Genomic DNA, 12,197 nt, shown 5'->3' on the forward strand with positions numbered 1-12,197 from the left:
CTCTCCGGATTTTCGTGGTCTGTTCAAGTTTCTTCAGGAAATCAGACTCCTTATTTGTAGTCTATGGATTTCACAGGAAAGGAGGGCCTGCCGATAACAGACATTGGGTAGATGGCTTTGTATGTCTATCTCAGGGACCTATACATAGGAAGGCATTTCTGTTTCTATTGATGCTGCTTCTACTCGGGCTGTGGGCCCCTCATGGGCGTCTCGCTGTGGCGCCTCGGCTGTTCTGCCTTGCAAGGTGGCCACGTGGTCTTCTCTCCACACCTTTTCTAAGGATCTATGCATTGGATTCCTTTGCCTCTCAGGATGCTTTCTTTGGGCAATGGATTCTCCTCTCATCACAGGAGTGTCCCCACCCTCATCAGAACTGCTTTGGGACATCCCCAAGGTCAACCCTGTGGACCCCCTATGGACCCTGAAGAAGAAAATGAGAGATATGGTAAGAACTTACCCTTGTTATCTCTCTCTCCGAAGTCCATAGTGTCCACAGGGCACCCGCCCTGACGCTCCTGACTTCATATGGGCTGTGTTACTGGTCACCGGTTTCCAGTCTCCTTCTCTGTGAGTATGGTTCTTGAGTGTTCCAATCTTCTCTCTCTTTCTTTCCTTCTCCGGCTTTTGGCTACTTACAAACTGAGGTGCCTCTGGCTTGGGGGCGGGGTTATAGGGAGAGTGGACCCAGTGCATCCTGGGAGCTAAAAGCTTTAACTGCGTGGTGTCCGGATTTGGTTTCCAACCTATACCCCAAGGTCAACCCTGTGGACCCTATGGACATCGAAGAAAGAGAGATAACAAGGCTAAATTCTTACCATATCTCTAATTTTTTTTATTCCTGTTCCCAAAGGCTTCTCAAAATGATGCTGGCCATACACCTATGCGATTTTGGGCTGATAACCCGATTTTCAATGCGCCGTACAATAAATCGTGTGGTTTTTTTTTTAGGTACGATGTGATGCGCGCTCCTGCAGCTGTCAAAACATATCGTGTGATCAGATGTGCAGTCCATCTTAACCATCGTGTTCGTATGCTGATCGTGCTGTTTAATCAGCATGCGATGCATTGTGCGACCAAACGGCTTCATTTGTAAAAAGACTGATGCACGCACGGGGAGATCCGTAATGCATGCATCTGTCTGTAATAAAATAAGCATAGATGCAGGGATGGTTCAGTGAGAACCATCCATGCACCTGTGAAAAAACTAAATAAATTAAGTATTTTTAAAAAAAATAACTGCGTGCACCCCCCCACCCCCAAGAGCAACCAGCCCAGGCTTTTAGGGACCCACTGCTGGTTAGGCAACATACAGGGGGACAAACGACGATTGGGTCCCCCGTATGTAAGCACAAAAGCACTGGGCTAGTCGGAATCAGCCCTGGTTGCCAAAATACGAGGGGACAAATGACATAGGGGTCCCCCGCATTCTACGCAACCAGCCCCCTGCTAGAAAAAGTCCGATGCTGGTTCTGGAAAATACAGGAGAACTTTACTCATTTTTTTTTCACCTGTTTCTCCAGAACCAGGACGGATCAGAGCCCAGTGCTGGTTGCACAGAATACGGGGGACCCCTATGGCATTGAACCATCCCTGCATCTGTGCTTATTTTATTACAGACAGATGCATGCATCACGGATCTGCATGCATCAGTCTTTTTTTTTTTTTTTTTACAAATTAAGCCACTCACACGACGGAAGCACGATGCATCGTATTGTGAGATCGTATGTACATCGTATGTCATTCATGTGGCCGGGACTGCCAGGGAGCTGCCGCGGAATTGAAGGAAAACGGCACGGTGAGTCGATGCTCATTGTGTAGGTGTATGGCCAGCATTAGTGTATAACATACTTTATGTACAAAAAAAATGAAACATATACTTTTTTTTTTAAAGATATTCATGGTCAAAGGTCACATCATGTGACCTTGAAATTTTGAAGTCAATATTTAAATATAAAACTATTTTTAATATAATTTATGGTCCCTTAGCTTCAAAACCAACATGAAAGTTCTACAATAATTTGAAGCAAAGTTATGATTTGTTGTAGTTGACCAGGCAAGCATAAATGTAACATTTTATTTTGTTGTCCCTGTTGCATGAAGGTTGTGCATCACTGAGGGCTATAATTTTACATATGAAAGTTACTTTATTTTGTCTACCATCCTACCAAATTTGCCGAAAATCTGAGATGGTTGGGTTGAAAAGTAATTTTTTGGTGATGATTTGGCATGGAACGACCCCCAGGTGTGTCCTTTTCCACCTAGCGTTTTGCACTATATGGCATGATTTTAAACACCACAGGAAGCCATTCTCGGATTTTGGCACTTCAGCATCTTTTTTACACTGCACAGCGTCTTTTTCCTTTTTAGGAAACTTACCAGGCGCCGTCAGGATCTTCATCTGCCGGACTTCCGGCTTCGATATTTCATACGCCGGGCTGGCCCGGCGGTATGTCCTACCGATTCCATACAAGGTACACGTACTTTGTGCTTTTATTGCATTAGCAGTGCAAAACATATGCAAATTCAGTAAGAAATGCTGAGTTATGGGAAACATGCCACAGCTTAGTCACACTTTTTATGGCAAGACAATCATTCCTATTTGTCGCGATTTGAGGTTAGGTTAGTGAGGACGTGTAATTTGACGCATCTTGCCTAAAAGACTAAAACACATTTAAACCTTCCCCCTGTCTTTCCTCGCATTACATTTTACATCCTCTTCCTCTTACTGAAGCTGCTAATAGGGCCTGATTCTGATGTGGATGGATTTAGCATCACTGCTGCATGTTTGGATGCAGCAGCGATGCTGTAGTAGGAAGACCTGCTTCAGTGATGTGCAGCCGATGGTTTCACACTACCAGGTCCAGGAAATCTGTGTCGGAAGATTCATTTAGCCTTGTTATCTTACCGCATGAGGAAAAGGGTTGTAGACGCAGACTTTCACGCCTGAAGCTATTCAATTACAAGACCTTTTCCTTGTGCTGTAAATCTGCAGCTAATGTGCAGTAACCCATAGGGGTTTTCAGAAGTGGAGAATGTTGCCCATAGCAACCAATCATCAGATGCTATTTAATCTTTATCTAGCACCAGATAATAGGTAAAATCTGATTGGTTGCTATTGGCAACATCTCCACTTCTATAAACCCGCACGTTAGTAAGTATACCCCATAGATTCTGGTATACGTACCCAGAGCTATGGGTTATGCATTTGATTCAGCCACGATAAGGGCAGAAAGCCCTACTTAATGCAGATTTCTGTTTGAGGCTCAGGACGGAGTGAACAGAAATCTGCGTTAAGTGCAGCCTGCGGGCTGATCTTGGTCTTTGGACGCAGGTGCTGTGCAAAAGTGTTCATCTCTGAATCAGGCCCCACGTCATGGAATAGTCCTGCGAGAGACAAGACAAATTCTGGGTACACACTGGCCGATATATTGGCCGTTCAATAGAATCTACTACCAGCCCAATACATTTATATGTATATAATACATTTATATGTGGGATAGTGAGCTTTCAGCCATTGATCTATAATCATCTGCAGTGGGGAGAGAGTTGTTCTTTTTAATATGTTAATACTGATATCACTGAATTGATATCAGAACTCACTGTTTATACAGCTAGCGTTTACTGGAGTATACTGTATGTATATGTGTGTGTACGTATGTATGTGTGTGTGTGTATGTATGTATGTATGTATATATATTATAATATAAAATTTATAGAAAGATTTTCTGTACATTGTTCTTTAGAAATATTTCTCTCCCCTCCATTTTTTAAATAAAAATATATTTATTTGTTAAACAATGTATTTGTTACCACATTTAGCTGATCATTAGCAGCACAGCTAATTTATTTTATGCACATATGGGCCATTATTATGGTCCCTATACTGACCAGAATTTCACTATTGTAAAGTATTGTCCTGTAGGATACAATAGTTGGGCACAAAATGACAGGACCATGGTTTTGTGACTGGAGACAGAGGTTGGGATAGCAAACTCAGCAGGGTGTGTACAGAATGCCCTGTCATTCTCTGATTAGTCATGTTAACTTTCCAGGGAATTCACAATAGAGAAAGGGGAAGAGAACTGGTGGAATCACAGAACTGCAACATTGCTAGAAGCTAAATTCAGCACCAAAGCTAGTAGCTGCATCTGCCTACGTACGGCATCACACAGCATTGTCAGATTATATACCTTGCTGCCACTACCAGACTTGCCATGCAGGCAAGAGACCAGTCTCATTGTAGGAAAGCTTTGCTAGCGTTAGCTGTATTACTAAAAGTCCTAATTTTAAACTCTTAATTAAAATCCTATTATGCCTCTTGAATTTTTGTTACAGTAATAACTATACTGGTTGTGTTGCTTTGAACAGGCTGTGTGTCTTTTTCTTTTTTTTTTTTTCCTTAAATCTTTTGACCTAATCACTTCATTAGAATTCGCAGAGAAACATCTTACGCAATACATTTTTTTTCTTCGTTTTTATTTTTTTTGAGCCACTGTAATTGTTGAACTAAAATAATTTTGTGCTTTAAATATAATGTTTTAGTGGTATATAGGTTGGCTTTAATATTTAGACCATGTTAAGTTGTATTATTTTGCTTAGTTGCAAGTTTTGCTTGAGAATTCATGATTTTGTTCTGTTTGTAACACAAGTTGTTCTAAATTGAATAAATGTATACACACAATCTAATATAGTTAATTAACCATATTGTATATGTAAATCGCACCATTCTGAATTGCAAAATAAACAACATTAATACACAATGGTTTCCTGATGTTTTTGAGATGTTATTTGTTTGATTGTTGTGTAGTGACTGTTTATAGATCACTTTACTTATCTATATTTACTTATCTCCACAGGTACACAACATAATCACCATGTCTGAAGAGGAGCATTTTCTTTTCCGCTGAAGAAAAAAATAGCTATGTTGTTCCTGTAGACCAAAGTGTGACACACAGCAAGCTTTATGATGGATAGTACCCAAGCAGGTTACACAGGTCAGAGTCTTTTCAAGAACTTAACTTGCCATGGACGGGTTAAAAATAGAGGAAAATTAAATCAGGATATACGAAATTCATACCAATTGCATGGACAACTGTCACCGAAAATGAACGAGAAGACCTGTGCTGTTGTTCTCACTAGGCTGGAAGATGTGACTGGGTCCTGTATTGTGGAGAGTCAGGGTGGGACATCACCAAGCATTTCTTGCTGGGTGGATGAATTTGGAACTCTAAAAGTTCATACTGGCCTTCCCTCAGAACCACGAAGGATGGGTTCTAAAGGAAAACTTTTCCCACGGGTTTCTGCTGGGGCAGGTTCTATAATCGATTTTCCAGAACCCCGAAAACGTAGGCTAGCTTCTCTCAATGCTGAAGCAGTGAATAACTTACTTTTCGAGAGGGCTGATGGTTTTTCTTCCAGGAGAATTAATAAGGATCTAAACAAAGCTGGTGAAAATTGCGAATCTATTGTCGATTGGAATTCCTTAAAAAAGCCAGGTCATCCAGCAGTCAGCAAGAAGAACAAGCAGAGTTGCATAGCCCACCTTAGATCATCTTCAGACGATGTGTTTGATGACGGCGTAAAGAGAGAGGTTAGTGAAGTGTCTTATTCTCCTGCGCCAAAGAGGTTGGCAAGTTTGAACGCTGTAGCTTTTTTAAAGCTTACTAATGAAAAAGGCCATCCTTTGAAGCAAAGGAGCAAATCAAGTGGAGACGGTGGCCGTTCTATAAACACTTGCTCAAAATCTAAACTGAAGTCAACAAGATCTCCTAAAAAGAACTGTATTAAGTCTAAAAAAGTTATTTTGCATCATAAGTCTGAGGACTACCCTGGTTGGCAAGGGGGATCTGAAGTTGGATTTCTGAAACCGAAGCATCAGGAGTCCACAAAGTCCTTGGATAAAATGGAACGCGTTCATGTGGAGCAGTCTTCCAAGCACTGTAGTGGCCCAGAACCTTTGTACCACAGACTTCCTTTGTTAATGGGAGGACAGGCTTCTATGAAGCCAGAGTATGGAAGGCCAGGTGAAAAGTCTCCCACTCCCAAACAAGACTTCCAGCAGCCTTCATTTCCAGTACAGCAGCTTCATCACTTGCCAGTTCCAGGCAGTCACACGGATTGTGTATGTCTCTATGGCTCTTCAGACATACATTCTTTGGACGGAACCTACATTTCTTATGGCCAAAGTGGATTACCATATAATGGGTATTCGGATTTCTCCATGTATCCAAAAGATGAGGTGTTTTCACAGCCAGTTCACTGCGAAGAACTCTTGGTATCACAGAGCTCTTTACACCCCAGTGCAATGTTTGAACATCTTCCCTGGTGCAATTCTCGTTATTCCCATGGAGAAGACACTGGGACCAACACAGATAGTCTCTATGGTGTAATACGGCTGCCACTTGGCAGAGTTGGCAACACTCATACGGGATCTAGTAGCTATCCATATAAAAAGCCTTTAACAGCAGGTATGCAGTACTCATCTTATTCTTACAGTATATTTAAAGTTTCATATTATACTTTCATTCTATACTAATTCAATGTTCAAACTGCAATGCCTGTTATGCAGCAGATCATTAAATGGTAAAATAGGTGCATTTGGTTTTACAGGAGACTAAATTAAATTTTCTCAGTAATAAGTTACATTTGCAGAATCACAAATTTAGCAAAGATTTTAGAAAAAAACAATATGGTCATGAATGGACCACTACACACGGCAAATGAAAATATATTTATATGATCAATGCTACATGTAGAAAAAAAAAAAGCACTGTTAAATAATAACATATATTTCTTTTGGAGCTTTGTTAAATAGACTGCACTATTTAAAAGCAGGGAATATATTCTTTTCTAGCACAAGTTTACCACGTCTAAAGAGTTCCTTTATTAAGCAACATACATTTCAATGGAGCCCTTACTTTATAAGCATACTCCCTGGATATGCACAAGTCAGAAATTGACATTACTGACTTGAAAACAATTACAGATGTGTCCACATACATCTTACTGCTGTGCACTACAAGTCGTAGTACACAATGCTGGAGCTCTGTGTGACTCTGTAGCTTCTTTTCGTGCGACTTTTTACCTTCAGGTGCATCTCTTTTTTTTTTTTTTGTACAGCGATGTGAATAGGACACACAAGCAGCTTCTGCTGATTAAAATGGTATGTGGCATGCCTATATTCGACTGAAAAGACTCTCTGCACTACCATGTCACGGCATGGCGCAACTAGAAGGGCTGTTTAATGCGCAAAGGAGGCTAGATGTATGAGAACAGATCTGTATAATGATGATACAGATGTGTCCACATACATCTTACTTCCTTGCGCGTTAAACAGCTTTCTAGTCGCGCCATGCTGTGGCATGACTCTGTAGCGCCAAGCAACTTTTCATGTGACTTTGTACCATCAAATGTCTTATTCGCAAAGCAATGGAAATATGACGCACAATCAGCTTTTGCTTATTAAAATATGCAGTATGCCTATATTCACAGCCGCTGACACTGTAACGTAGCATTTCGCATGCTGATACACTCACAGTCGCACACAGAATATGGGCATTCTGCTTGTGTGTTCTATTCACATCACTTTGTGAATAAGACTCCTTTCATGGTAAAAAGTCGCATAAAAAAATAACTTGGCGCTATCGAGTTGCACAGCACTGACAGGCGTTATATTTAACGTGACTTGTAGCGCATGGAGGTAAGATGTATGGAGACACATCTGTAGGTGCTAACTACCTAGTGTAGCTTGTTTGAAAACGAAAGTAATATATTTTTAGCTTTTTTATTTTTAAATAAAAAAATCAATGCTGTTAAATTATTTAGGAATACCTAAATGTCACCTATATTTACTGCTATTAGGGTTATTTTACTATTTAACGTAGCTTTTAGGTGCACAATTTGCATTAAATCGCACCAAATATCAGCTTTTATGTGTCTCCAAATTAGACAATGTAACAAGGTGTCATATTTGTTTGTGGTGTTCAGTGAAATGTTAATAAATGGCCCTATTACAGTGGTTCCCAAAGTGGGTGCCATGGTACCATGGAGTGCCGCGGGGCACTTGCAGGGGTGCCACCGGTTGATGGTCCAGGACCAAATCAAATTATTTATGGTCAGTGTGATAGGAAAAACTAGTGCTGCTGGTCATACAATATTTAATAAATAAGTGCAACGCTGTCCACGTAACTGAGCCTAAGTATGACTGACAGGTAAGCACAATTTATGCAGAATTTCTCAATAAGAACCATTTGGCATAGGGGTGCCATGAATAAAATTCTGATACTCTACCGTGATTCAAGAAAGTTTAGGAACCACTGCCTTATCATGTTTCATTATATGCTCTTTATAATCATTTTCTCTTTCATCCACTAGGGGACACTGGAGGTGCTTACGCTGGGGTATAGAGGCGTGGATAGCTGGAGCGGGCACTTTAAAATTTAGAAGTGTGAAGCTCCTCCCCCTCTATGCCCCACCAGCCCTCAGTTTAGAAAATGTGCCTACGGAGCTGGTCACAACATGCATTCAAATCTCTGCTGTGTCTATTGTGTCTGGGTGACTGTTGTTTATCCATGTCAAACAAAACAAAAGCGGCTCAAAAGATGTTTGTCTGTTCTAAATGTAACCACAAACTATCTAAGCCGCATGCCACTGGGTCCACGTTATGTGATGCTTGTATAACAATTGATCCACCGATGGCTATTCCTGACTCACTTGCTCCGCCATGGGCCGCTGACATGGTAGGAGTTATGTCAGACTTAACGTCAGAGTTAGCTGAGGCACGTAAGTCTCAACCTCCCTGGGTGGCGGGGCTAACTAAGTCTCTAGACACCTTGGTACAGGTTATGGGCACAGCGACATCCGCACCCTCCACTTCCTACCAGAGACCGAAGCGTAGTCTGACGACTGTTCTCCAGTCAGAGGAGTCGGAGGAAGAATTCCTTACTATGGAGGATACCAAAGAAGGATAATTGGAGGTTGCGTTACAGGACGACACACCTCAGGAGTTAGAGTCCACCTCTCCCGGGGTGGAATCTTTAATTTTGGCGGTCAGAAAGACCCTGAATTTACCTGAGGATATAATTCCTCCGTCACAGGAGTTTGAATTATTTAACGAACAACCGAAGAGCTCTGCAGTTTTTCCGTTCTCGCAGCAGCTTCAGCAACTGCTCTCGGTAGCTTGGAAACAGCCGGATAAGAGGTTCCAGATTCCGCGCCAGTTTTCATCTACTTACCCTTTTCCTTCATCCATGATGGAGAAGTGGGAAACCCCTCCTCCAGTAGATGCGTCTGTCTCCCGTCTCTCAAAGAAAACAGCACTCCCAGTACCGGGAGCTACAGTGCTAAAAGATCCGTCGGATCGTAAAGTTGGCAACAACGCTAAGATCTATTTATGCAGCAGCGGGTGCTCAACTCAGGCCCACACTTGTTACCGCTTGGGTTAACAAGGCGGTGGTTTCCTGGGCCGATCAATTGATTACAGGATTGGACTCGGGTAATTCCAGAGCAGAGTTACGTCTACTAGCAGAACACATCCGTGAATCTGCAGTTTACATGGGAGACGCTTCAAAGGATATCAGTCAGATTAGTGCTCGCATATCTGCTTCGGCGATTTCAGCCCGCAGAGCCCTCTGGCTACGTGCTTGGCAAGCTGATGCAGAATCCAAGCGTGCGATGGAAAGTCTACCATTCACTGGCGACATGCTGTTCGGCCCGGAATTAGACAGATGGATATCCCAAGCCACAGGGGGTAAGTCTTCCTTCCTCCCGTCAGCTGCACCGGCTCCCAGAAGAATTTACTCTGGACCTTCGTTTAATTCCTTTCGGGCGCCACATTCTTTTCGTGGTAGGACCAGAGGTGCACCCTCGCAACCAAGAGGTGGCAGAGGTAGAGGTCGTCCACACACTGTTGCTCGTAGACCAGAGCCTAAACCAGCTGAGAAACAAGTGGCATGACGGTCTTCCGTCCCATCTGGGACCATCTGCAGTGGAAGGCCGCCTGCAAAGATTTCAAGTTTGGAACCAGACTTCTACAGAACCATGGATCCGAAGACTAATTACCCTGGGGTACCGAATAGATTTCGAGACCTCCCCTCCACATTGGTTTTTCACTACAAGTCTGCCAATACAGGCAGAAAGAGCCAAGGTTCTACAGGAGGCTATCCAGTCTCTAGTAGTATCTTCTGTGAGAGTTCCAATTCTGGAACTTCAACGAGGTATGGGGTTTTACTCAAACCTGTTTGTAGTACCCAAGCCAGATGGCTCGGTCAGGCCCATCTTAAACCTAAAGTCTTTGAACCGGTATCTGAAGATGTATCGTTTCAAGATGGAGTCTCTAAGGTCAGTAATAGCGAGCTTGGAACCAGGGGAGTTCATATTATCCCTGGATATCAAGGACGCATATCTCCATGTTCCCATTTGGGAACCACACCAGGCTTTTCTGCGTTTCGCCATTTTGAAGGATCATTATCAATTTCAGGCATTGCCGTTCGGGTTATCCTCGGCTCCCCACATCTTCACCAAACTCATGTCAGTCATGATAGCTCTCCTTCGGTCATCAGGAGTGAACATAATACCTTATTTGGACGATCTGTTACTCAAGGCTTCATCGGTGCCTCTTCTATCAGATCATGCCTTACTGACATATCACATTCTAATCCAACATGGTTGGATAATCAACTTCAAGAAGTCGAATCTCAATCCGTCCCAGAAACTTTTATTTCTGGGCATGATATTGGATACGAAAGCTCAGAGGATTTTTCTTCCAACAGACAAGGCCAAGGATATCCGAGTGTTAGTTCAGCTGGTCCTCAAAACAAAGACTGTGTCAATTCTTCTTTGTCTGCGTCTCTTTGGGGAAAATGGTAGCTGCTTTCGAGGCACTACAGTTCGGCCGGTTCCACTCCAGGGTGTTTCAGTTGGACCTGTTAGCACAGGGGTCAGGGTCTCATCTGTTCCTACATCGACAGATCCGTCTGAGCCCGGTTACCAGAGTAGCCCTTCTTTGGTGGACACAATCCAGAAATCTGTTATCGGGAAAACTGTTCGGAATGTGGGACTGGATCATCATAACCACGGATGTCAGCCTTCGAGGATGAGGTGCAGTGGTCCTCGATTATCACTTTCAAGGTGGATGGTCCCCTCTAGAACAGAAGTGGCCCATAAATGTGTTGGGATTTACAATGCTCTGATAGAGGCAACAGAGTTGCTAAAGGCTCGTCCGGTAAGATTTCAGTCCGACAACGCGACAGCTGTCGCTTACATCAACCGCCAAGGAGGGACTCTGAGTCGCATGGCTATGCGAGAGGTAACTCTGATCTTCCGATGGGCCGAGTATCAGTCAATAATCCTGTCAGCGGTATTCATTCCGGGTGTGGACAACTGGGAAGCAGATTACCTAAATCGACAGGATTCCATCCCGGGGAATGGAAGCTTCATCCAGACGTGCTCAACGCGCTGATACGTTGATGGGGATGTCCTCAGGTGGATCTCATGGCGTCATGATCGAATTGTCAGCTTCCAGTATACGTGTCAAGAACTCGAGATCCACATGTGGAAGCAGTAGACGCTCTGGCAAGTCCGTGGACCTACGACTTCGTTTACCTTTTCCCTCCGATTCCACTTCTTCCTCGTCTTCTAAAAAGAATAAAACAGGAGTCAGCCTCGGTAATTCTCGCGGCCCCGAACTGGCCTCGGAGAAGTTGGTTCTCGGACCTTCGGTCCCTATTATCAGACGATCCGTGGCCCCTTCCTCTGCGCCTGGATCTTCTACAGCAGGGCCTTTTCATACACCCCAACTTAGCGCATCTACGTTTAACGGGGTGGCTCTTGAAACCGATATTCTAAGACGTAGAGGTATCCCAGACGCGGTTATTCCCACCATGCTACGCGCCAGGAAGCCAGTTTCGACTGCGCATTATCATCGCATCTGGCGTGCTTATATCTCGTGGTGTTCCAGTCGGGATCTTCCGTCTAGGACTTTTCGCTTATCCCGGTTTCTGCTTTTCCTTCAGACGGGTCTGGATTCTAGCCTTCGTCTGGGAACCTTAAAGGTGCAAGTTTCTGCCCTTTCCATTTTCTTTCAAAGGAAATTGGCCCTCATTCCTGAGGTGCAGACGTTTCTTCAAGGGGTCTTGCGCGTGCAACCTCCTTTTGTACATCCAATTGATCCCTGGGATCTTAATCTAGTTCTTCTGTTC

The 12,197-nt window shown here is 43.3% G+C and overlaps 1 protein-coding gene across 1 annotated transcript in view; it reads left to right on the forward strand.

Annotated features, from left to right (window-relative positions):
- LOC148443417 (bromo adjacent homology domain-containing 1 protein-like) overlaps positions 1–12,197 on the forward strand; it is a 179,223-nt gene that overhangs the window by 116,649 nt on the left and 50,377 nt on the right. The window contains exon 2 of the mRNA XM_088462840.1: positions 4,857–6,467. Within this exon, the coding sequence (XP_088318966.1) occupies positions 4,964–6,467 (1,504 nt within the window). The 5' untranslated portion in view covers positions 4,857–4,963. The remainder of the gene's footprint in view (positions 1–4,856; positions 6,468–12,197) is intronic.

Source organism: Taudactylus pleione, unplaced genomic scaffold (assembly GCF_031769625.1).
Source record: "Taudactylus pleione unplaced genomic scaffold, aTauple2 ptg001274l, whole genome shotgun sequence".
Taxonomy (NCBI): Eukaryota; Metazoa; Chordata; class Amphibia; order Anura; family Myobatrachidae; genus Taudactylus; species Taudactylus pleione.